We start from the raw sequence: 26,896 nt of genomic DNA on the forward strand, positions 1-26,896 counted from the left end.
GGGCTGTGCAGTTTATTGGTTTCAGACGCTTAATGCTGGGAGCGCAGTGGAGCTACTTACCTGTCAGGGTAACTTACTTCAGTCATGGTTCAAAATTACCGCCAAACTGCATGCTGGGACAGGCCAGTTGCAGCAAGTTGGGTGGCGAACAGCTGTTTGTGTGGCATGTCTTCTGGTCTGTCTCTTCCTGTTTTTTTGTGTGCAAGCTCTACCCAGCATGCAGTTCGACGGTGTAATTTTATAATCACGATTAAAGCTCGAACCATGAAGTTCGAAGTAAGAACCCTGACAGGTAAGTACTGTGCTTCCAGGTAAGTACTGCACACCGAACATTAAGCTCTAAAAAACAAATGTTGCTGCACAGTCAATGAATCAATGTGTATACTTGTAATAACGTGTAACTCTTTATCAAGTGCACCTTTCTTAAATAATCTTAAACAAACAATTAGGCACTAGCGACAACTTTATTATGAGTAGCATTCTGAACACATGAATTAGTGTAAAGAAGGTGTTTTCTATCAATAGAAAATACTCTTTCTATGCATCGATTGTTAATAACCCTAATTGTATTCCTTCCTGTGTTGACCCTGGTTTTAAAGAGTCACATGGAATCCAGGTGATACATGACCTCTATGAAAGTGGTACCATGTAATCCTTTAATCAACTTCAGGATGAGTACGGGCTTCCCAAAACACAGTTTCTCCGATTCTTACAAATTCATAGCTTTTAAAATGTTGTACCCCAATATAAGGAAGGTCGTGGACCAGAGCCAATCGAGTCATTAATTCACCAAGTCTGCCAGCTGAAGAGGGAAAAACAAGCTATATTTATCATAAACCTCCTTAAGTAAGATAAGTACTCAGCAGACAATCATGGGAACGGGACCTCAAAACTACAAATACTGATCACCAGTGGAATAGATCATGTTGAATAACGAAATAATATGTAGTAATTGCAAATCCCAGGAAATTCAGTTTAAAATTATACATAAATTACAAACTACCCCATATTGCAGGAGCAAATATGACAAAGAATGTTCTGTCGTATGTTTAAGGTGTAAGCACTAATGTTGGCACTTATGTGCGTTTAATTTGTCTCTGTCTGGAAATTCATAGCTTTTGGGTTGAAATTGGGAACCGAATATCTTCCATAATCAAATGTCCTACTGAGCTCAGTCCTCTCCTGTGTATCCTCGGCACCTCACCGGTATTAAACAGATATAAGAGAATCCTCAGTCTTCTATGGTACTGCGCTCAGTTATCTATCCTACAGCATCGGCTAGACAGCACCACACCATCTGTTGCTATGGCATTGTGTCCCACAACTCCTCGTTGGAAAGACTCACACACGTTCTCCAAGGAGACATGGACGGGTTTTTCTCCGTTTGGAACCCTTTTATGGATTTTTTTTAGGACTATGCTGAAACCATACGAAGAGACTTCGCAACCTTGGGATCCAAGTGACTCGGTGAAGAGACGCGTCCACAATATTTATTATGGTTTAATTGTTGTGTATAATATAATATGTGGTTTCCTGATCTGCAATTCTACTGTACCCTTTTTCTTCTTCGTTGGTTGTCGGTGTGTCTCTTCCTGTGTAGCGAGCTGCCATGTGTACGTAATCTTTCTTGGGGAGGCATTCGAACATTCGACAAGTGCCCTGTATGAACTGAAAATAAAATGCTGGTATGAATGAGAGGTTGTAACTATGATCCCATAATTACAACCTCTCATTCATACCAGCATAAGGCCCATGTGCACAACATTCATTCATATATAATTGTTATAGTAGGTTCAATATGGAGGATTTATGTCTGTGTTTTTAGGTTTTCTGTTCGTATAATTAGTTGTTAGCTGTCATGTATTATTTTGTATTATTTTGTTGTTGGTTGTTGCCTAGTTGTTTGAGGCAATGTGTAACTTGTATAAACTTAAAATAAAATGATTGAAAGAAAGAAAAAGGTTTGTGATTTCAAATCATGAGTCTGATAACAAGTTTCACTCTCATTTTTTTATATTTAGCTAAAGTTTAAAGATTTAAATGAAAAATCACTTTTGAAGTTTATATTTGTTTCAATAAAGTCATATAGAGCCGTGTTTTCCTCTTTATTTAACCTGTGACTCGTCACGGTGCATTTATGAGGTTTTGTAGCTCAAAGACTGATATTCCCTTTCTGACTTACACTTGACGAGATATATCTGAAGGCCTCAAGTGGTCAAGTTAAATTCAATTAAACTAAAATAGCAAAAATAAAAATGAATGATTGTGTTGCAGATATTCTTTTGTACATTTTACAGCATATTATTTACTCCAGTATCTACATTGGGCAATTCTAAAACTGTTTAATGTTATAAATAGTGATGGCGAGATGAAGCTTCCTGAAGCATTGAAGCTTTCCATCCAATTGGTTCGCTCATGTACCGGAGCTTCATTTGCTCTACTGCGCCACCAAGTGGACAATAGATGTAAAACAGGCAGATTGATCATAACGACACCATGGCTTTGGTGTGTGAAGCTTTAAATGCAATAAATTATGTTTGTGACGCCAATACATCAATTATTAACTTATTAATATTGTGTCTATCTTTATGATATATTGGCGGGGTCAAAATCAAAACTCGAAACAAATTGGGAGAGGGTTGTGATGTGACTGTGGGTCAGTGGTTAGAATATCTGACTTTCAGTCAGAGGATCGGTGTTTCAAGCCTCAGCTCCGCTTGTTAATGTGTCCAATTTTTTTAAATTAAAAATAAGAACTTTTCCACTGTGCTGGGCTTTTTGAGACTATTTCGCCTGCTTTATAAAATACCCTTTCACAGGCACACATGAAGCTGGGTACAGAGAGGAAGGGGGGAAATCCATTGAGTTTCTCTGCCTCTTATATTTCAAATCGCACGGCAAACCCACAAACTATTTTCTGAATCAGTCACGTGGTACGGCCGGCTCGCGAGGCTTCGAATGTCACCGCATACGTCATCGACACAAGCCTCGATACGCGCTTCACCAAAATCTATCTGGATTACTCGACACGCGCATCGAAGCCTCGACACGAAAGGACACATCACTAGTTATAAATAATGTTATATGTATAAATAAAGAGTCTCTTTAGTTTTTTTTTTGTTTTTCCTTATAATAACATCATAAACACAGATATTATGTACATATATATATAATTTTAATATAATATAATTCTTTATAATTTCTTCATGCATATATACTAACACTAATATAATGTGCCTCAATAACACATCTTACTGTAATCTTTCTTGTTTTGTTGTTGCTTCTATTGCTTTTCTTTACCATGCCTTGAGTAAAATGTATTATTATTATTAATAATAATAATATTGGCGTATATATATTGCAACGTCTTACAGCAGTAGCAGCCACACCAGCAAACTTTCTTGCGGAATTTTCTAGTTCTTACACATTGGTCAGAATCCCATTTCAGAAGTTATCAGAAGTGAAGTTTATTTACATATTTTACAATGTATGATGGTATTTTCTGTTGAAAGAGCAAATGGAAAAGCAGAAGAAGTTAACAAGGAGATGCTTTACAGTTACAGTACCTGTTGCATAGTTTGACATGATTACCTTCTCTAATATTGTGCTATGCATTTCCAATATCCGATGGGAGACCAGAAACCAGATCAGGGTGAGAAGGGTCTCTCTCCGGAGGTCGGTCCTGGTGAACGAGCACCACAGCTGCCCGGAGAGCCAGGTGATCACTTCCCACGGACACAAAAGAATGTTTAGAAAACTGAAAACCAAATAAACCTCACAAAGCCAACAGGCTTCGCATAATTTTCATTTATTTATTATGACTTATTTTTCAGTAAGAAAATTCCATATTTAAGCACGCATTTCCATTAAGAAAAAAAAAAGAATCTCCAATTGAGCATATTCATCCTTCATAAAAGGACCAACCCTTGATCCCATATTATTATTTTTTTAATAAATAGAGCCATGCAAGCCACACCATAGTGTGTATTTTCATTTGTTTTTAATGTGGATTAAAGTCCCCAACATGTAATTTGGGACATGTTTAAACATGTCCCAAATTTGAAGCTTCAGAGACAAATATTCCACAACAGTTGCAGCTGCGTGAAAAACTAAATCTGCTTATATATAAATATAAACAACCGTATAAATAAACTGACGGCATGAAATAAACGGCGTGGCTTCGCTAAGAGAACTCACAACATGAGTGTAGATCTATTCATAGAGAGCTCAGCCACGGTGCCGAGATGAAGTGAAAGCAAGCGGCTAAGAAACACGTCATGTCTGTCTGATTGGTCTCATTCAGCACCCCGGACAGCGGCGCACCCACACAACAAACGGCTTCATAAATGATGATGCGTAACAATTAGTGTGGGATTACGTTTCCTTACCTCGTGGGCTATTTAAGAGATGCATATGTAACTAGAACAGTGCCCGCAGTAGACTTGTGATTGGATGAATCAACCCACACTGTTCAACTTATAAACTGAAAAAAGGGGAGGTATAGGAACAAAAAGAAGAAGAAGAAAAATAGAAAGAAAAAAAGAAACGCTGAAAAGAAAGTGGTCTCCCAAGCAGAAACTGTGTCACCACCGCAGCTTTATTTCACGTGAGAAATCATTGATGTGTGTACTTTAGATTATTATTATTTTGCTGCAGGGGAAGGAATATAAAGTGAAATCCAGGCAGGCCAACCGAGTGCTTCAGAGAAATGAGCTGAGAGCGAAGGAATCACAACGCTCACCGATACGCACACAGTCGGAGAGCAGAAGAAGAACGACCGTATGCCTCCAGCTCTCTTAACCCTTATAAGTTAAACATCTGTACACACATTTAATGATGGAAATATGTCCCTGTGTTGTGAGTCTATGCAGTAAGACCAAGATGGAGAATATGCTGATGGTGTGTGGTAATTCACGTGAAAGTAATTCTGAAACTGTGGATTGACAGAAAATTATTCTTTTTTTTTTTTTAAAGCAACAAAGCCAATGACTACTTTGTTCCAGCGTCTCGGTTTTGAGGATTTGCTGCTTTTCTTGTGGTATTTGACAGTTCATTGACTATGACTGTTGGTTGGACAAATGAAGGGATTTTAGGAAGTCCCGTGGGTTTCATAGAACAGTCTCCTACTTGCACCTCTGAGTGGACAGAAGTAAGTGTCAACATGCCTCCATCTCAAGCAGTAACATCGAAATACAATCCATGAGCGGGAAGGAGCTACTGGTGGAGACTGTTGGTCTGACTCAGCTTTCACTCGTTTTGTGAACTGGAGGAATGACGGGGCTTAAGGCCATCAGAAAGATGGAGTCTTTGACTCTTTCAATATTTGATTTAAGTAGTTGGTGAACCACTGTAGTTGGTGAGCAAACCACTAACACACTAGCTGGCTCTAGTCGGTCCAACAGCTGGCACTTTGTTCACCATTTCATTCAATGAAAAGTGGGGAAATAAAGCTCTCAGAGTTTATTCTAAAGATCCACTCATGTCTGCGAACTCTCAGGCTGTCAGATGCAAACCATTCTTCTTTAGTGGACAATGTTTTACTCCAGCTGAGGAGAGGAAATAAAATGGTGCTATAATTGTAAGTGTAATTTTTTGGGATGTCAGTACCGTCGTGATGGTTTGCTGTCGATAAGCGGCGCACATATGTGGGTCTGAAGTTGAACTCAACGCTGAAACTTTGCATGGATTTACTTTGTGTTGTTCTCATGTCCCATGGGCCCATTTGAAGAAGTGACTCGGTATATTACGACGTCGCAACGTTCCTGTCCTCGTCTGATTCCTCTTGCGGTGAACTAAAAGCCTTCATGGCCGCTAACAGGAGAAAGAGCCGGTGACTGTTAGAGGAGCTCATTATGTCGTTACATAACAGTACTACACATACTGTAATGGATCAAGAACTCATCATTTAGTAAAGGGCCCATCTTGCAGTAAAATGCTGGGTGGAAAATAAGTCGGTGTCACTCTTTGAAAATGGATGCTTTGTACAGAGATGAATTTTTATAATAACGTGCATCATTTTTCAGCTGTTCTGTTGAAAATATTTCTAAACAGTTACCAAAACACGTTCTAGCTGTACGTTGCATTGGGAGCGTGGAGAAAGAACGGGGGACAGCGGGTGAATCCAAAACCTGAACGGGTGCATCCTCGCCCGTCTTTAAGTTCAACACCATCGCTGAACAGATAGATCCACGTAAAACAAGAGCAAATGAAGCACTGCAGACGAAGCATCGTGCGTGAGGAACAAGTGTGTGTGTGTGTGTGTGTGTGTGTGTGTGTGTGTGTGTGTGTGTGTGTGTGTGTGTGTGTGTGTGTGTGTGTGTGTGTGTGTGTGCGTGTATCTAGATTCTGGTTTCTGTGCCTCGTTTGGTCTTTTTCCACAGGGCAAGAGATTGTGTGTGTTTTCCAAGTCTTACATCCACAACAAGTTGAGTTGAAAACAATTGGCAGGCGTTCCTCTCCCTCATCTCCATCTGAACTTCCTCTCTTGTTTTCTCCACTTGTCAAGTTCCATCTCCTTAGTACCTTGCGGAGGTTACTTCTTATCGCTGTTCTGAAATATTTGTTCGTAGGACGGAGGCGGGTGGTTGCAGTAGGAGGGAGGTGGAGGGTAGGGGCCCATCACCATATGGGCGGAGCCAGGCTGTGGCGGGTATGCCGGGTGTGTGATGGAGACCCGCGGGTCGCCACCGGTCATCCCGTTGACCCCGAAGCCCTGCATACTCCCCGGCTGCTGGGAGACTGGAAGGAAAAGGAGAAAAACGCTTTAATTTAGTATCAACTCTCAACTTCTCATTATTGTGTCTGTGCCAGAATGTCAATTAATACAGATTTTGCAAATCTGATTGTATCTTAAATCCTGGGTTGTTTACATTCGTATTTACTATGAACCAAATATATTATTATTAGGGCCCGAGCACTGACGTAGTGCCTCTGATGTGATTTTTTTATATATATATATATAATATATATGTGTATATATATGTATATATATGTATACATGCGTGTGTGTATATATATACACACATATGCATATGTGTGTATGTATATATATACATACACACATATGTATGTAAATATATACACACATATACATATATATATATTCACACACATACAAACTTTTTTCACCGAGGGCCACAAACAGCAAAATATATGAAAGTCTGGGCTACTCAGGTGCCTTATGGCATATACATATATATATCTCTCTTAATTAAAGCTGCTCGCAGGGAAGTTTTCTGCAGCAATTCACTCTGTTGAGGGTTTCTCGCACACAGGGATTGGTCACAACAGATTTTTTTTTTTAACAAAAGTGCTTGATTGACTACTCGCTTTATTGATACCAACTGTTATGTGGGACTGTCGGATAAAAAGATGTGTGAAACTGGATCTGGATTTGAATCAGGAGTTTCTAAACGAGCAGTCAAATATTGTGGGTTGTGTACTGTGGTTTCTGCAATTCTTAGAAATGTCTTCATAAAAGGTGCTGAATTCAAAATTCAGAGCATATCTAGTGCCTCCACACAGCTCTCGACAAATTGACGGCTGAGCCGGTGGCTCACTGCTAACGGTGTAACGGCAGCATCGGTGCGGCAGAACCGTGTTTATTTTTAGGGGGCAGGACAGGATGGTGTGTTGCGTATGAGCACCGTGCAGCCCGGCGGCCATGAGTGGGTCTAAAGACGGGGTGGCCAGGTGTGAAAGGCACACAGCGCCGTGTCACTTGTGTATCTGTCTGAATCCTGCTGTACCTGGGGAGGTGGCAGGGTGCCGGGTGAAGGAGACGTTGAAGGCCTGCTCGTCTCTCAGAGGGGACGGGTATATCCTCCTGCGGACTAAGAAGCCAGCACCGCAGCAGAACAGCACTCCCATCATCAGCAGCACCCTGAGTGGAAAAACAGATGACATAGCAGACCTTTCACCAACATCATCAACACCAGGAAGAGGATGGAAGAAAAGATCGGGCTTTAGCCTGGGTCTGAATTTAATGTATATGATGAAATGTTCTGGAAGTATTATCTGCAACACAGTACACTCATCACCAGTCAACAGAGGACACTCTGTCACTCACCAGAAGTACCATAGTCTCTGGATGGACAGGGCTCTCACACAGCAGCGGGTCCCACAGCAGTCCTCATAGGAGCGACATCTACAACAACCAAGAAAGCACACAGGGAGGCTACAGGTCAGCAGTTAGCCTCAAAGTATACACAGATACTGATATATATATATATATATATATATATATATATGCATACATATATATATATGTATATATATATATATATATATATAAATATATATATATACATATATATGTATATATATATATATATATATATATATATATATATATATACATATATATATCTATATATTTGAAGCAGAAACAATTTGACTTCCAAGAATAGATATACATTAAATTACCCAGATATTTTGCATCATGGGGCCAGACAGCAGGCCGCCTCCCAGCCTCATTCTCATTCCCGTGAATGAAGGGAGGAGAGTAACGCTGGATTTGTACTATTAATAGATTTTACTTTTAAATAAGGGCTATTCAAATAATGCCTATCTGTAATAAAAAGATATATTCTAATCGACTAGCGAGTTTGTAAAACTTTACACTGGACAGAGGAGGAAAAATGTCTTCCCCTGAGGCAATAACATTTTTTTTTTCTTCATTTTTTGTCATGCTGCATATAGGCAATTCAGAGAACATCACATTGCAAATATGCAATGTGCAAATTTAAGCTTTTCTATTTTCTATTTACGTTTTTTGCTTTTATTCCTTTTATTCTCTTATTATTCTCACTGTACTCACAAAACACCAAAGCAAATTCCTTGTAAGTGAAAACCTACTTGGCAATAAACCGGATTCTGATGATGCCGTTCATCACGGAGTCCGCTCCGCAAACAAACTTTAAAGTCATCTAAATGACGAGCCAGCAGCCTGGAGACAAATATTAATAACGGAGGCCGACTGGGAAACCTGTACTAACACAGCTGTGTGTGTGTGTGCGTGTGTGTGTGTGTGTGTGTGTGGGTGTGTGTGTGTGTGTGTGTGTGTGTGTGTGTGTGTGTGTGTGTATATGTGTGTGTGTGTGTGATAGATGAATGTGGATAGCCAGCATGACAGTGCATACTTCAGACTCCCAGTCCTGTCTAGCATTTCAACACTAGATCAGGTACAAACCCACAATCGGCGACCCCGGTCTACATACACTCTTTTTTTTTCTATGTTTAGGTCTGCACCCCCTCTGTCGGGCATAAGCATCAACCCTTAATCCGGTGTGTGTAATCCAGGCCAGCCGAGACAACAGGAATGTGGGCTCCAAACAAGGTACGAATTGTACTCCTCATTGTTTAATGAGGCAACCGTCCAACAAAGAATTAAGAAAAACATTTTACAACGTGGCCTCAAACACAACTATTTGAACAAGTCCAACATAAATAGTGGAGCTGTTGAAATACATTGAATATTCAAAGATTTGGATGCATTGATTACAGCTGTAAATAATTAGGCTCTTGAGAATCATCATCACGTTATACTGAGTACACCGACCTGTGCTCAGGCTGAAGTCAAGGCAGCTACTCGTACAGAAGTAGAGTCTGTGTCCTTCAAAATAGACATACAGTAATCTTCTACGGTTGACGTCGTCACATGATTGCTGTTTGGAAAAGGTGTGGTTGAACTGAAGGCCTGACTGAAGCACGGATCCACCCACGAGGGGTAAGCAGAATGCCTATTATAAAAGCAGCTGCATAGGTGCACTCAGTCAGTCTGAGTGGATGTCAGCGACCTGCCGCCACGGAGGTCATCAGAGGGCCCGGAGAACCATAAGGATTGGCACTCAGTTAATTGGTTAATCCCACTAGGGAGAAATTGTAATAATTCTGATTGGTTATGATAAAATTGCAATAATTATGGGAGAAATTGGTTGTTAGTACGTAGAGATGTATAGAGACTAGGTGGTTGCTGTGTGAAGCGTAAGACCGCGAGCACACGGCATGCGTGAATGGAAAATAAGGCCTAATGTTGAGAACAATGTTATGGATGTATGTGTGACGAATGTATGGGATGGAAGGACTGAATGAAGAAGCCCGTGTGGAGAGTATGGAATTACGGGAGGTAATTAATGTATAGCTAACAATATATTCAGGTATTAAGACATACAGTTGTTTATCGGACTAATCATGTTGTGAAGTGTATAAATAAATAGGAATTGTGTACTAACACTGTCTTGCTGATGTGTACTGATGCTGTTCTAAAGGAAAAAAAAAAAAAGAGGGAAAAAGGGAGACGAGTGAGATGAGCAAGGGGGCATGCAGGCGTCCTCTAAAAGGGCCACCGTTGTTGCTACTCTGAAAACCTTGTCTGTCGAGTCTTCGGAGACGGAGAAGTAATAATAATAATAATAAATAAGCCTCTGTGGCAAGGAGAGGACAGCGGTAGAAGATAGAATCCGGTATAGGGTTGCCCTTTGTAAAAGTATGAGACCCTGTTTGGAATGCAAGGGTACTTTGATAAAAGTAACTAAATGTGGCATGAACATCCCGAGATAGAATCCTGTATAAACGAGACTGAGACTGATTTATGTTCGGCGTTACTCTGGCGTCTAAAAAGACTAACATACTTGTGGGCTAAATGTTTGATCAAAGCTTACGTGTTGGCTGTGCTTACGCTGTAATGTGTGTAATGAGAAGGACACCCTCCCTACCGGTGCAAGGGCAGAGGCGAAACATCTGGCCGGGGCGCCCAGAACTACAAGAGGGAGTACTTCCCAGGTCAGCCCTCCCACTGGGCAGGGCGTGTCTATGTCTCCTGTGTCCCCATCCAGTGGCCGATCTGAGGACCTACAACGGAGATCTGCTGAGAGAGCTGCAACTGCTCCTGCTGAGGAAAAGATGGAGTCTGCAATGCCACGAGCAACATGGAACGCAAGTTATGTGGAACTAATGGGCAATGTGCCAATGCCATTCAGAATAACAATTGTTCCTACTGTTCCTTCCAATAGACACCCCTGGTCACCGAATGATCCAGTTCGCATGCCATCTGATGGTGCAGCAGGCCCACCAACTATAATTATAGAGCATGATGGGCAGTAGCCAGATTTCAAGTTCTGGTCTCTGAGTGGGGGGCGGTGGGCGTGGCTGGAACTTTGGACGGGGATGTGGTCCAAGAAGACCAGTGGACAAAGGCCAAAACCCAGGTATGCACAGCACAACTATCAGAACACTCAGTACCAGTGTTGGAGGTGTGGCAACATGGGATACAAGAATCGAATCCACATCCACCAAACAAAGTATGAAACATGACCATATTGTGTGGATACCTAAAAATAATCCTGGACAGAAGCGCTGTCTCTGACTCTGAAACTGAACAAACTCTGTTTAATAATTGCCAGTAACTATATGTTAAAGCCATGCTACAGATGTAAGCGGTAGTGCCGCAGCATGAGGGGTGTTCATGCTCAGAGCAAAATCCACACCTCCATACAATTGACAAAAGCCTTATATCAAGTACAGACTGGTAGTCTGGGTAATAGTCTACTGTAGTCTGTGCCAAAACTCGACTGATAAACGGTGCACGTTTCACAATTTCAGAGCAATACATGAAGTAGTAATAGCAGAAGACCCCAAGGACCAGATCCGTGGACTTTGTTGTCAAGCATCCCGTCGGATGTTAAATACTATACAGTCAATGAGCTGGGCTCTGTATTGTTTTTTAATATCTTTTTACCCAGAATCAGCATATATGCACATGACATATGTCACTTAGAGGGGGCGATTTGGCGCCAAAGAGGCTTCATGTGTACGGATGGTAAACCAGTTGCACATGGACCTCCTATTGCAGAGTTTTTACATCTTATTACTTTAGCAGCCTCAGTGGCTGGTGTTAAATGTGCCACAAATGGCACTTTGTCTGATTTTGTCACTATAAGAATAATGTAGCGGACTCCGTCGCTAAACTTGTAAATCCCCTTGAAGTCTTGTGTTTTCTCATTTAGGAGATGTTCATGAACATACGCCTAGTGAAGAGAGTGAGGACGGGGATACTGCGGCCTGCATGAGGACGCTTGTGGGGGTCCGGTTAACTGCCTCGCGAGAAGAGCAGCAATTATGGGTAACAGGGGCCTCTAGGGACCCTGCGTCTGGGGTGGTTCGCTCTCACACGGGTTTGTTGGTTGCGCCTGTTTCGCTCCATCCTCAGTTGGTTTTGGTGGCTCATGGGGTTCCCCATGGAGCAAGAGGGGAGGTAACGGGGGCTTTTCGGGGTCCCTGGTGGTCTCTGTGCATGTTGCCGACAGTCAGCATTGTTTTACAGTTATGTGCAATTTGCGCAGAACAGATATAGATATATATAAATATAAAAGTACTGACAATCTTAAGACACAAACAAGAGTCACAGCAGGTTTAAAAAATAAATAAAGGTAAAACATGGCTAGGCGGTATCCTCATTTGATAACTTATATTGAGACAATTAAGAAATACTTCGTATTACAATCTCTTTGAAAAATGTGTGTTTTGATAGGCCATCAAGGCAATGGAGCAGTGAAATAATGAAATAAGATTTTCCATGTCCTTATGGTTAAAAATGAATCAGAGTAATTTATGAACAAACAGAGTGTAGTAAGAAGTTTGGAGGAAGTAAGCTAAAGAGGAGATTTGAGAAACAGCACATTTTAGAGAAAGCGTCCTTTAGAGACGTGAATAATGTTATATAGGATGCTGGTTTATTTTCTCGTCTCCTGACCACTCAAAGCTCTTTTTTTTCCTGTCATCATTCAGTCACATGCCAGATATGTATTGTATGTATAAAATAACGTACATAAGGAAAAAGTAGAAACAGTATCCCAATATAGACATCTCTCGAGATGCCATATTCCAGGTCCAGAAGGCCCGCTCAGGCTTGATAATGATTTGATTAAAAATAATTGAACCAGCGAATAAGAAGCAACATGTTTCAGAAGTGATTGATATGTGTAGCAGGGGGAGGAAGCCTGCTCAGCAGCTGCAGCTGTGGCTGTGGCTGGAGCAAAGTTTCTAACTTTGAGAAGCTAGGAAAATATTTTGAAGTACTTTGTCTGTTTGAAATTTCTTTTGTTGGCCTTAATTAGCGTACTCAATAAGAGTGGGAATCACAAGAGGTATCACGATACTTAAGTCACGATACGATAGTATTACGATATTCCAATATGTTGAATATTGCAATTTAGTACCGGTTTTTAACTGCAAATTGAAATTGAATGAATAAAGTAAAGTTCATCTCACTTCAATCATGTTTATCGCAGCACAGGCGTGTGATCTAAATGCCATCCAGTGGATTGGAAAACGATCGATTTTATTATTATAGGACCAAAAAGGTAGTGGTACTGTGGATTTATAATAAGGTACTAGGCCTTACAATGTAAATAATGAATGTCTATGTGTAAAATACGATACTTAAGAAAGGTTATAAACAATGAGGAGAAGGGAGCCTTATGAAATAATGTAGTCGCATCATGGGTGAAGGTCACACTTATATCACACTGATCTATAATATCAGATGTGCTCTGCTGCTTTTACTAAGGAGTAGGAGAGTGCAAACTAACCGCATTACACGTCTAAAACCGCATGAGACACTGGCATGACGGCATATGCACTGGGCCTAAGAGGACCTCATAAAAGTTCCCCGGGTGGAGCTACTAACCAAAAAATACGAACCTATGTCCTGTGCTTAACGTGTATACATAAAGCACAAATTCAGAAGGAAAAAGAAGTTTAGGAGGAGAACCACGCTGGTCCGGAGCCACAGAACACGGTCCATCCAGGTCGTGAGCGCTATCTCAAAACCTACAGGAGGAATGAGACGAGCCGAGGCGAACGGGACCCTACATGGTGGTGCTGACCACGCCCACCGCAGTGAAGGATGACGGGAAACAACACTGGTACCAGAGCAAGACCAGCCGAGCCGACCGCAGCGGCGACCTGAAGAGACACCAGGAGCAACACCGGAGGGTGTGAAGGGAGCGGAGATCATCAAGGCCAAGCTGAGCCGACCACAGACGCGATCAGGAGCATCAACACCAGGAGCCCAGGAGACCAGCAGTGGAGGAGTGGAGTCGGAATCCACGTGGGACAGATCCCTGTGTGATCTACTCATCCTTTAAGCCGACCTACGGAGACTACAAGTCCCGGCCATGAAGTACATTGCCACAATCACCCTAAGACCCCCAAAAGGAGGACGCGGACCCTGGCAAGAGGATGCAATAGCTATAGACTGAGTTAAGGGATACATTTACCTGTGGGAAAGTTAAGTTTAAAAAAAACGCATATTCTGCCATTGAATTCATGTTGCCCTAAGCAACAGCAGTGAAATGTACACCATATATTTACGTGTAGGGTGTAGTATGTACTCATACTAAGGGAGATGTAGGGCGTAACATGATACAAGTAGTCCCGGCCTCACAAAGCACAAACAGCGCCTCCAACGAACGCCCGAGTCAGGGGGGGCTGGTCTACTCACGCAAAGTGATCGACGCCCCGAAGAACGGACAAAGACGTGTGGTTGTTTTGTTGACTTATTATTCATTACTCAAAGGGGGGAATGTTGGAGGGAATTTTTTATGTAATCACAGAGCTATACATCTATGAAGGGAGATGTTTTATCCACAGGGGTGTAGAAGAAGGGTTAAAATCTCAGAGAACAACAGCCGAGCCACAGCTGTAATGACACTCAGGCCCACTTACGTAAGCGTAATGTTCTTCTCTGAACACAGTACATGGTTTTGGCAGAAGTTAAGCCTATCTGGAAATTCACGGTGACCGGGAAACGGCCTAGCTCCAATTAAGGAGACAAGAGAATGCAGGCCTCGATAACATCATGCATCTGGAAGCTGATTGGTGGATATGGTCAACAACACTCCAAGTAAGGTTAAGAGGTCACAATAACATCGCTTTCCAAGAAACGGAGGGCTAGAGGGACTGATGACGCATAGTTTTTTTATTATGACTAGGTGGTTTCGGGGAGGACGAGTCAGTTGGGGCATTGCAGAACGAGGGGGAACCGATACTCTTTTTGTCTGTTGCCAGCCGGAACCAACCGTTTTGTTCATGAACTTGCTGTTTGTGAATAAATAGATGTGGAACACTTCATCGACCTGTCTCTGTTCGTCTTTGAGTTCTGGGGATGTCCTGAGTGAGCCATCTGTAATCTGAGACCTGGTAGTTACTCAGAGTCGAGAGCGTTATCCACTGGCGGAACACCCACCGGCCGGGTGGGGCCTTTATCAGCAAGATAGACATTTAATTAACTACTTCAGGAGAAATCACAGTGAAGGAGAAAGGAAGATTTTCCTCAGAGTTGTTTTTCATTACTCAGGTGATCTCTCTTCCTGGGTCCTCTTCTCTTCATCTGTGGCCAGGAGCAGAAAGCAATGATGACAGTTGGAAGTGTGGGAGAAGCCCGTCGTCTGTCTGAATCAGTAAAACAAACTTCCTGAAACCAAGCAATAGCTTGTTTCATGTATTTATGCGAGGAAGCTGCAAACTCATCGCTGCAAACAGATCTGATGTTTTCAGCCTCATGGCATCATTTTCGCCACGTCTGTTTTCATTGTACATTTTGCTTTTGATGTGTAAAGGTACTGATAAATCTCAATCATCATTGTCACTTTCTGCATGTGCTTCAAAATAAGTACATTTTTATTAGGGCTGGGCACGTTAACGCGTTATAAATGCGTTAACGCAGCAATCCATTAACGTTAAACAGCATTGATGCAGTACTAATGAAACGCACTACACAAGTTACAACGTGCACCAGCTGTTCTCTCACTGAGACTACTGGACATCGCTGTAAACAGTTATCTCGGAGTTACAGTTTGTAGTGTACCCCTCCGACAGACGGTCTTTAAAGATCGTAGCTAAACGGCGCACTATGCGACTTCCGTTTCCACTCCATTTTCATCTTCAAAATAAAAGTGCCTTATCTCACAACAGGAAACCAGATACATTTTGCTGACAGCAGACAAAACCAACAAAATTGATTGACAAACAGTTTCTAACTTTAGAACACATATTGAGTTACTTACACAGTTCATTATATTGATGAACTGTGGGTGATGCTTACACGCTTTGACTGTTTCTGAATTTTTTTGAACGTTGAACTGTTTGAACATGGACAAAAGAAGGAGTTCTTGTCCCTCTAACAGGAACCTTTACCACTGAACATGTTTCTGTTGTTCCCTGATCAAATAAAATGTCTCTTCTGGTACCTGTTCAGGAAAAAAAGAAAACTTATTTATATACTGTTGTTAACTTGCTGTTGCTCCAGAGTGCCTGTTATATTGTTCTGATAACATTACTTTAAAATAAAAGCGTGCAATACACTTGTTTTTAATGATTTTTTTAAATTCGGCGCATAATGCGATTAATCTCTCTTAATCACAGAAAAATCATGCGATTACATTACAGGTTATTACAGGTCAAAAATCATGCGTTACATTTTTTCAACTTTGCCCAGCCCTAGTTTTAGTTTTTATATGAAATGGACGTAATCATTGTGACGTCACCCGTTGATTTGTGGACTGATGTTATGAATAGGGATGGGTATCGTTTGGGTTTTTTCCGATACCGGTGCTAAACTGATACTTTTAAAACGATACCGGTGCCTAAACGGTGCCTGAACCGATACTTTTTTATTGCCAAGGCAATTTTTTTTCTTCAAATTGAACAATATTATGAACTGTTTAAAGTATACTATAGATATACATAATAATAATAATAATAATAATAATAATAATAAGTACATACAAAACACTTGACTTCAAACTACAGCTTCAAACCTTTTAACTTCAAACTATAAACAATATATATATATATATATTGCTTTTTAGCGTGCGGGTACCGCGCTACCTTTTTAGTATCTATATACCGTGCAACTTTACAGAGTAGTGTAAAAAAAAGTATTTAAATCGGCTCAGGCACCGGAAGGAAGCACCAAAATCTGCGTTGCTTTTCGGTCCGGTAGGTACCGGACGTGTTGGAACCGGTGCCAGTATGTACCGGTTCTCGGTACCCAACCCTAGTTATGAAGCATCGAGTTCAGCGGTTTCGTCGTCGCCATCTTGGATTACAGTCGTTGGCATGTTTTTTTTTTTGGAATGCATATTTGGAATGTGGAGGATGTAGAGAGGATGTAGAGAGGCCGAATACGTCTCTGAGAGGCCGAATAAGTCTCTGTTCTCTGGTAGCAGCAACGACCTGTCAATCACAGTAAGCCCCACTCTAAAGCGTCCCCTGCTTTATGGTCTGTTTGACTCTAAATTACCATAATTTACTAAATGAACATCATGCTGTATTGAAGAAGACTTGAAACTAGAGATTGAGACATAAACTCATGTTTACAATGGTTACTGAGGGAATAAATCAAGAGAAGGAGAGTCATTTATATAGACTTCTATACAACCAGAGGAGTCGCCCCCTGGTGGTCAGGAGAGAGTTGAAAGAAAGTTTAAAGAAATGTCCGCATTGTCTTTACTCGGCAGAACCAGAGGTTGCCGCCTGGGTGGGCCTACTGGGAAACCGGAAGTGTTGACAATCGTCAGTTTTAGTAGTGAACATTACCAAAACCCAAGACATATGTTTTTAGAGAACTAGATTGAGACATTTTTTGCATTTTTTGTTCTGGAGTCTTTTGAAGAATTGCATTACATGTTTATCAAAGTTCAATGAAGGAGAATTGCTCGAAGAACAAGGACTGATGTTATTTTGTATTAACAACAAACTTCTAGTAACGGAACCTTAAAAATCGCAAAGACCTTTGTCATTTCACAAGTCTGAATTAAGCAGATCAAAGTGAGGTGTGGGGCCCAGTCAAAAGCCCAAATTGTCAAATATCTTTGTAGTGGCCATAAATGATAGTGATTCAAGGTTGTTTTGTAGTAGTGGAATGTTGTGGTACTTACATGAAGTAGATGGGGTATTTGCCTTCAAAATACCAGCAGTACTTTTTGGCTTCCACACACTGTAAAAGACAGACAGATTAAATTAGTTCAGGAAAACATTTTATTATAAAATGATTATAAAATACACAATGACATGCAGAATCAGCAAGGATCCCCCTGCATCCTGTGTGTGTGTGTGTGTGTGTGTGTGTGTATGTATGTGTGTGTGTGTGTGTGTGTGTGTGTGTGTGTGTGTGTGTGTGTGTGTGTGTGTGTGTGTGTGTGTGTGTGTGTGTGTGTGTGTGTGCGTGTGAACAGGCTTTCATTGAGCCGACGCCGGCCGGCTGGAGAGCACCCTTTAATTAACCGTCTTTGAAATGATCCCTGTGAAAATGCAGCCCGCTTTGTTCGTGGCGCGCAGGGGATTTTCAGCGTTATCGTCTCTGCGCCCGGCAAGGCAGCGGCACAGAATGGGCTGAGGGCGTTGTGAGAAGAAGGAGACAACGAGAGAGGGAAAGGTGAGAGGAAGGAGACAAAGGGAGCCGAGAGGAGAGCGTGCTAGATGAAGGGACTCGTCCTGCAGGTTTGCATGAAACTGATATGACATCTCTCATGTTACATTGTAATGCACGAAACTCTATTAAGCCCGGGTAGTGATTACAAAAATAAAAGTACTATGGAATTCAAAAATGTAAAGTAACGCAGTGAATTGGAAGCAGCTTTCGGGAGCATATAATTAATATTTCATCTGCAGGTGAAACATCTTCTCACTCAGATAAAGCAACAGTCTGTCTGCAATGTGATCAGATACATTACATACAGTACACACAATTAGTATGTCCCCTTATTGTCCTGTGCCATTGTAGTGTTTATTTTTCTAAGAAAAAAAAATGCCACTTTCGTTACATTACACAGTGTGTCCGTACATACTGTAGCTCTGTGATATCAGATTCATCACACAAACAAAGAAGGCGGTTATGGTTATTTTAAACAACTTCTGAACTGAATTTACAAAACAATGACTTTATTGTGATGTACACTGTTACCTTAAAAAAAAACATCTAACATGATAGAAGTTGTTGGCCATATTTGCCCAGACTATCGCCCATCAAAGGATTGCATCTGGAATATTCATGCTGGCCTTGTAACTAATAACTTGTGTGATCCACTGGTTTAATTTCACGTATCCAGTAAATATCTCTGTTATTATCCAGCTCCTGAGACGGTGTAATTATAAAACAAGTTGCTGTCCAAAGCTCAAATGCATTATGAGACGTTGTAAAGGTAAAACAAGTTGCATTACCCTGGGAAGACTGAACATGCAGACACACAAGCTGCACCCTTGACAGCAGCTGAAAGGGGCCCAAAAGGACACAACGATATCCAACGCCATCGTCGACACTGTTGCAGTGCCGCATGCCGGCTCGAGCGTTTGGTGCTTCCCAAGATGGCAACACAATAGGATATTTGTCGGGCCACTAGTGAAGAATGGGGGCCGCACTGTGACGCCACAGCTGAGAGGAAATGTCGGGAACACACACAGTGAGAGACTGAGAGAAACACGGCAGTGGGAGATTTGAACAAAGTACCGCCGCAGGAGAGAAAAGCATCCCGCCCTCTCCGACCGACACAATGCACAGCCACTCTATTTGTCCAGGCTGTGTTCTGCTAGCACTGGTGGGAAATGTTATCTTCACTTGATCTTCAGTTAGATGAACGGTCATCTGAGGGACAGTTCTTGTGTCTCTCCTCTGATCTTCCTTAAATATTTTAAAACACAAAAACTGATTAATGGCCATGTTTGTTGAGGATCAGTCATCTTACAACACATCATCTGAGGATGTCCGTTACCCAATGACACAATACATCCAACAGCTCTGGGTATATTTGAGTCTGAACCAAAGTAGTGGACCATCTGACCAACACTTCCATCCAAATTAGAAAAGGTGCATCCTCTGGGAACACATATATACTCAGTATATATAGCATGATTTATTTTCTGGGGATTGGGAGTATTCAAGACAAATCTAATGGAATTCAGCATTCTACTTTGTCAGACACCATGGCGCGGTAGACGGTGGTCATATCAGAAAACGTCATTAATATTCATCTTCTTGGGACGAGGAGTGTAATGTAATGCTTTACATCAGCCAGAACTGTTAACTAAGCACAAGTGCTTGAGGCTTCATGCGAGTACCATCCATCTCTCTGGCTTCCTCTGCGCATCAATATGTACAATATCCGGGATGCAATTGAAAGGGTCAGCATTTCGCCTATACAGCGGGGTCCATAAAATCTAAATGAATTACTAACCAGCAGCAGGGCAAGAATACGCTAAATTCAACCAAACCTCCTGAAGTCTGATCCTCGGGGCAGCTCTACTTCTTCGCCCTGTCATGTTGGATTGAGGATAGTTGATAATGGTAGTTTTATTTTTATCTTTTAAACCAAAGTCTCCTCAGTGCTACTGAAGCCCAAGGCTCCGGTATCAACTCTCCTGATCCTCCCTCTCAAGCCCCCTCACAATATAATAGCTTCTCATCTCACACTCTTCTGGCCGACACCAGCCTTTATATGACTCACTTAACGATGTGACCTCTGGCTGGATGGAGGCGAGGATAAATGAGGACTACGTCATTGTACAGTACATTCAGAAAGAACAAACCAGCAGTGCTCACATATAATATATTCAAATGGAAAAAGTTTTACTTTTTACAATAATTGACTTAGTTGCCATCCATCAACACTAGCTTGGACCTAATTGTTGTGCTGTTCCCAACACTGCGCCAGCAGTGGTCACCGTCCAGCTCTGTTCATTGTCCTTCTCTAATTAGAGCTCCGTGTAAGTGCTGACAGTGGAGGAAAAATGTCCCTCTGTACTCCAGCGGGACAAGAATGACCGTTACGCAACCGGAGAATGTGTTTTCCTGCTATAAAAGCGGCTCAGATGGGTTTTGGCTAAAGGGCATTTGAGGGGCTGGGGGTGTAATGGTTGGACAATGCACATGAAAGCTTTAGAAGTACTTTGCCTTTGAGGTTGCAGGATGCCGTAGGTGTAGATGGAGAAAGGAGACGGGCCAATAAAGAGGCTCGCCGCTAAAAGGTCAGATATTACTGAACACGGCTCTCTGCTCCAGTGCGGGGCCTTCAAACTCATTAGAATAGCTGCCATCACTTTCTAATTATTTTAGCTTGCAGTGTGCTACAACACTCGTGTCAGTTTTATTTTTTCTTGCATTTCCGGGGCAGTTTAGTCTCTCATTATGGTCTAAATTGTGATGCCCGCGTTGCCGTAAATCTTTGATACTGCAATAACAAGCACTTTGCAGACTTGGAATGATCAAAAAGATCTTGGCTATGGTCAAAAGAGAATTTGAATATATGGACACAATTGCGTCAATATCAACCGCAATAATTAAAAAAACGTGGTCGTATTTGCCATCATTTCTTAAAAAAACTCCTGATTCTAATTCATTCGGTTCCATCTCTTCCACTCTAACTGTGTTTCACTCCTTTCTTGCTCTCCTCCCATATGCCATCCTTCCGGCCTAATCGATCTCAGCTGACCCCTCAGATGCCATTAGCTGGCAGCATCAGACTAACAAGCATCATTTGAGTGTCAGTGTGAGTTTTGGCCTCAAGTGGAGACCGTGAGGAAGAGGCCGAAAGAAAATCTGTTCAGTCTACTGGTCTGCTTGTATGTATTTGGCAGACCAGTTTGCCTCGTTAAAGTAAATTTGACGTGTTAGAGAAATGTAATTGTTTACAGGATATTCAACCTTTGTTTCTTTATAATGCATTCAATACTTGACTTGTTTCTTTTCAGGGCTTGTACAAAGACAATAAAGTAGTGCATGGATATATGATATGAGTTTACAGATAATTAACAATCCCTCTTCAGCATTGTGTAGGTCGGTTTATGGCTTTTTGCCGGTTACACCTACAGTCTGTCGGCATATCTCTGGGTTACACACGTCTTCTTGATTCTTCACTTCATTTAGTTTGTACTCCCTCTGGTGAATAATGACGCCTCTGTACATACATCGTCTATAAAGCTATGGCGCCAAGCGTGAGTAAAACACAGCTTTAGCACGGACGTAAATCATTTCTAACGCTGCCGGAACGCCCATTTTCATGTTAAAACCCTGTTATAACGTATTAGTGGAGATGTAGTGGCCAGCTGTTATACTCTACTGCCTACTGGTCATATACTGATCTAAAGTTTGCGCTGTACGAAGAGAAGTACATTTTTCTTTCCATACGAGAACGATCAAATTATCTTTTTGAAAAAAAGATATATCATTACAATAAATTAATTCCAATTGTAAGAGAAAGTAATAAAAAAAACTAGCACCAGCAGAATAGCACAAATAAAAAATATTTTACGTTTCGTATCGACATTTGACCAGGATCCTTAAATGTTTGAAAAATAATCAAAATACTCATCAAAATAATATTTCCATATAGGCTATAAAACATTTTTTGAATTAAATGTTGTCCATTTTGAACAAATTAATAAACATCTTTTCACCTGCAAATCACCAAAATACACAAGATTCTGACTGAAGACCAAGCAGCCATTTGGGAGATTTAAAGTCCTGAAATGAAAACAACTCAAAGAAATAAATAAATAAATAAAGTGAAATACATTACACATCATTATATCCATTTATGTTTTTGTATGCATTTACTGTGTTATAATTAAAGGATTTTTTTTGCATTTTGTAGATGCAGTTTTAACAACCGCTTATCCTTTGGAAGGCCATGTGACATGAATTTAAAACATGCCACATTAAAATAAAATAACCATAAAAGGAAACAAAAAGGTGTATTACAGTTTGGGGTCGCCCCGCAGAGAGCAGCAAAGATTTGCCATCACGGAAAGCACCGCCGGTGCAGAGGAGCTTTTCCTATTTGGAAATGCAGACGCGTCATCCATGCCCAAATGAAACCAACCTTGGTTTATACAGCTGCGTGATAATCCAATTATAGGGCACAGAAACAATATCCTTGCAAGGCGGGAAATGGACTGTTTATTACCTGGATGGCTGCACACCACAAGCCCGCTCTAGCAGGAGGAGGAATACGGTGGCCTGAACGGGTCAAATCAAGATCACAGCTTCTCTTTGCTGTGTTAGAAAAGGATTCAAACAGAGGAACATGAGGTAGAAAGAATTATAATAGCATTCAGTTGATTCAGCTGCCTCCTGCATCAACTGGACGTTTCTTACTGGAGATGAGGGGTTTTCAAATTGCTCAGTCAACATGACTGTGTTTCTCCTATTTGTGAGATAATCATAAGAGGTCACTGTCAGGTCACAGCCAGAGGGGTTTGAGCCCCGGTCCCGGGCCATCCTTCTGTGTGGAGTTTGCACGTTCTTTGCGTGGCAGCGTGGGTTCCCACTGTCCAAAGACATGCAGCTCAGGAATCGGCTGGGATCGGCTCCAGCGCCCCGCTACCCTGAATAGGATATGCGGTTCGGATAATGGAATGCAAGTTTAAGGCACTTTTGCATGAGCTTCACTTTTCAGAACCGGAGGTTCATTTTGAGGCATGCTATAAAATGAATGCCTGAATATGGTTTCCATGGGAAAAATGTCTGCTTAGTGAGTGCTGCCCAGGCTTCCTCCTGATCTTGCCTCATTTAATACACGTCAGTGTGTGTAAAAACAACGTCATAAAACAAAGGGAAGCCATTACCACAACGTTAGCCAGCAGATGGCTTAAGTAAATGTTCTCAAGTCGGATAGAGTGTCTCTACGGTTTCTTACCCAGTCAGTGTCTTTTTAAATAGACTAACGTTAAAGTGTCTTTTTTGTGTGTGAACGTGGTGAAAAAGCGAGATGTCAACCTCTTTTTTTAACATTTGCATTGTTGTTACTATCACAGACGCCATTACGCATCAAACAACATGGTTATTATCAGCAGCACTACTTTATTCCCATTGTCCAAGGTTTGTTTGACTCCTAGAGGAGTCGACTGCTCCAAGAGTACAAAAGCTGAGCTGTTGGACTGTGTGTTTCCTTCTCTGAACAGTTTTCTGTAAGTCAGAGAAAAACAACATTGATCCCCTCATTGCCACACACACACACACACACACACACACACACACACACACACACACGCACACACACACACACACACACACACATTCCTTTCATCTGACCGAATTACAAAGCTTCTAAACCGTTAAGGCCATAATGTGCCAGGTGGCTTTAACGAAATATTGGTATATTCCAACTCAGCATTTCCACTCATCGTCTTCAATGCAGTTCAGCATCATCATCAAGCAACTCATTTGCACAAGGATTAAAGGCTAACATTTAGTGATGCAAAATATTTTCCATAATATATGGCTGTTTTGAGCTCCTCAGCCCACACTGTCACTAACTGCACTCGCTGAAGAAATGTTATCTAGTTTTTGGAAAGGCAAAAAAGCAATTTCAGCGAAAAGCAGACTACAATACAATAGGCCTTTGAAGATGTCAAAAAGATAAAGCAACCAGACTGGAAAATAAACTACACTATAAAGAACTTACATCTTTGATGAAACCAAAATCTGACACAACGTTTACATCTTGACGCGGAGAGTTAGAACATTTTATTAATCCTATACAAAACGCACATGCACTGGCTTATGCTCACAGACAGTCGTGGACTGGATCCACATATTTGAATTCGGCCACTCCAACAATTTGACAATTCTGTCTGATAGAGATTTGTGACGTGTGTGCAGTTCTCAGCCAAAATGAACAGTGAAAATAATCTGCCGAGGGCTGGCAGCCACAGCGCCAAAGCAGCGAAGCCCATCTGTGCAACATTGTCTCACGGCGGTTCGTGAAATAGCCACGAAATGCTGTGTATCAATCATCATGGTTGGGCTTCAAATAACTTGCTGATGACAAAACAAACGCTAGGTTTAGGCAACAAAACCAGTTAGGTTTAGAAAAACTGTCATGAAGGGGGTTTTGAACGTCCGTCTCGCGGTTAAATTCTCTGTTTCTTTGGACCATCCAACTCCTGCAAAATCCATGTTGTGGCAGAACGTGACGCCGGTGGCGAACACAACATTTTTCAGATCGCCCCACTGAGATTTAGATTTAAACTTATGTAAATCAATAATATCTGTTAAATGCATGTTTTTCCATATCCAAAAGAGACAAAAAAGACAGCTCATGAGTGTGGACAGACTGCGATTCAAAACTAAACCGGCCTCACGTTCACTGAGACATTTGAGGCCTAAGCTGCGGTCTCCAAAGCTCTTCCACCACAACACAAGACATAAATGTTTTGCGCTTTCGCTGGACAAAGCCGACGAAGAAGAAACAAAACATCAATGGCCTCAATCCAAATGTACAAGTTGCCACATATCAAAGTGAACAAGGGCTTGGGTCCTTCTGGGCCTCCTGCTCGCATTCAAAATGGATGTACTCACAAAGTCTGCTGAATGAAATGAAATAATAATGATGAGTATTAATAATACACGAACAGACATGAATGTCAGCAGCACTGGACTGGCAGGAAGAGCGGGGGTCATGACCACGTCTACCTTCACAGCCCATTCCAAAAACATTATAATTAGAGCTCATTGTCGTCCCCTCACTCATGTTTACATGATCCTAAAAAAAAACACAAATCCCCAATGACGTCCCGAACATTCACACGAGCAAAAAATAATTCTCATGTGGAGACGTCAAAATGCATGTAGAACACAGGAACACAAAAGATAGGAATGCATCAAGATGTGGAAAATCTCGCATGGTGACAACACCATACAAATCACATTATGAGAAAGGAGTCATTAATTTGGCATCTGGTACAATTGGATTCGCCCAGTCAGTGTTAGTCCTGCAGGCCCAGTAACCCAGTGAGTAGTCCTGGGCACAAGGACAAAGGATGAGAGAATCCCAGGTAGTCTAGAGACTCTGGGATTCTATTTGGGATCTGACAGAGCCCTCACTGTGGTTTCCTCGTTTAGAAAGGACTGTCGTCTCCAAAGTCTTTCCAGCGTGTAAATGAAGGCACCAGGATAGAAGTATTCGTCTTTACATCACAAACGTGCTACCAAAATAAAGTTCAGATTTCATATACATTTACATATTAAGTGTTTGTTAATGGATCTCGCGCATGCCGAAGTTACCACACAATGCCAGTCATTTTGTGAGGATCCCAATGTGTCCTCTGCGATGAGAGTTATTTCGGCTTGAAGCTGAGGCTGATACATGATGCTACTTTTGAAACGGATTTGAGAACAACGCTCCCAAAACAATACAATGCGGTACGGCATCGGCGTACATCAAAGGGAGCCCGCTAGCCGCCGATAAGCCTCACACACAGACCCGACTCATTGTCTCCGCACGTTAACGCGCTCACATGGCGGCGCTGTGCCGTCAGCCGGACGCGCTCGTCTGCCGAAGCCATGAAGAAATACCGTCGCTCGTGAAAAACAATGGCAGGCGCCGCTCACCTCTAGGAAGAGCCAGAATGTCAGAGCTAAACCGGCCAGTGGGTTCCTCATATCTCCGCCGGTGCGAGAGTGAAAGCTCCGCTTGAGGAGAAGAGAAAGACGTGGAGGAGATGCTCCTTTATCACAATGTCGGTTTCATCCCGCCACTTGGTGATGGTACCCGGAGATGAGATGCAGCACTTCGGGTGCCGAGAAGGATGAAGGCAACCTGGGTGTCGGTCGGTCAGACGGTCCACAGACGGAGATTAATGGGATGCTGGGACCTGCATTAGCTGCGATGGTGTCTTAACCACGCCCCTTTACCAGCCCTCCCCTGCCCAACAAACACTCGCGCGCGCACGCACGCGCACGCACACACGCACACACACACACACACACACACACACACACACACACACACACACACACACACACACACACACACACATTTTATCGTTATTGTAGGCCTATTAGAATATTTCTTTCTCTCTTTCTCTCTATATTTGTCACATGTATTGTCTCGTAAAA

The 26,896-nt window shown here is 41.9% G+C and overlaps 1 protein-coding gene across 1 annotated transcript; it reads right to left on the minus strand.

The window, feature by feature from the left end:
* Positions 1 to 6,532: 6,532 nt before the first annotated feature.
* vopp1b (VOPP1 WW domain binding protein b) lies at positions 6,533 to 26,440 on the minus strand (the record flags this gene model as incomplete). Its single annotated transcript, XM_079234615.1, has 5 exons — positions 6,533 to 6,738; positions 7,749 to 7,882; positions 8,069 to 8,146; positions 17,943 to 18,001; positions 26,390 to 26,440. The coding sequence occupies 5 exons, from the start codon at positions 26,438 to 26,440 to the stop codon at positions 6,533 to 6,535; spliced, it is 528 nt and encodes a 175-aa protein (XP_079090741.1).
* Positions 26,441 to 26,896: the final 456 nt, after the last annotated feature.

The sequence above is a fragment of the Taurulus bubalis genome (assembly GCF_910589615.1).
Source record: "Taurulus bubalis genome assembly, chromosome: 18".
NCBI classification, from domain to species: Eukaryota; Metazoa; Chordata; class Actinopteri; order Perciformes; family Cottidae; genus Taurulus; species Taurulus bubalis.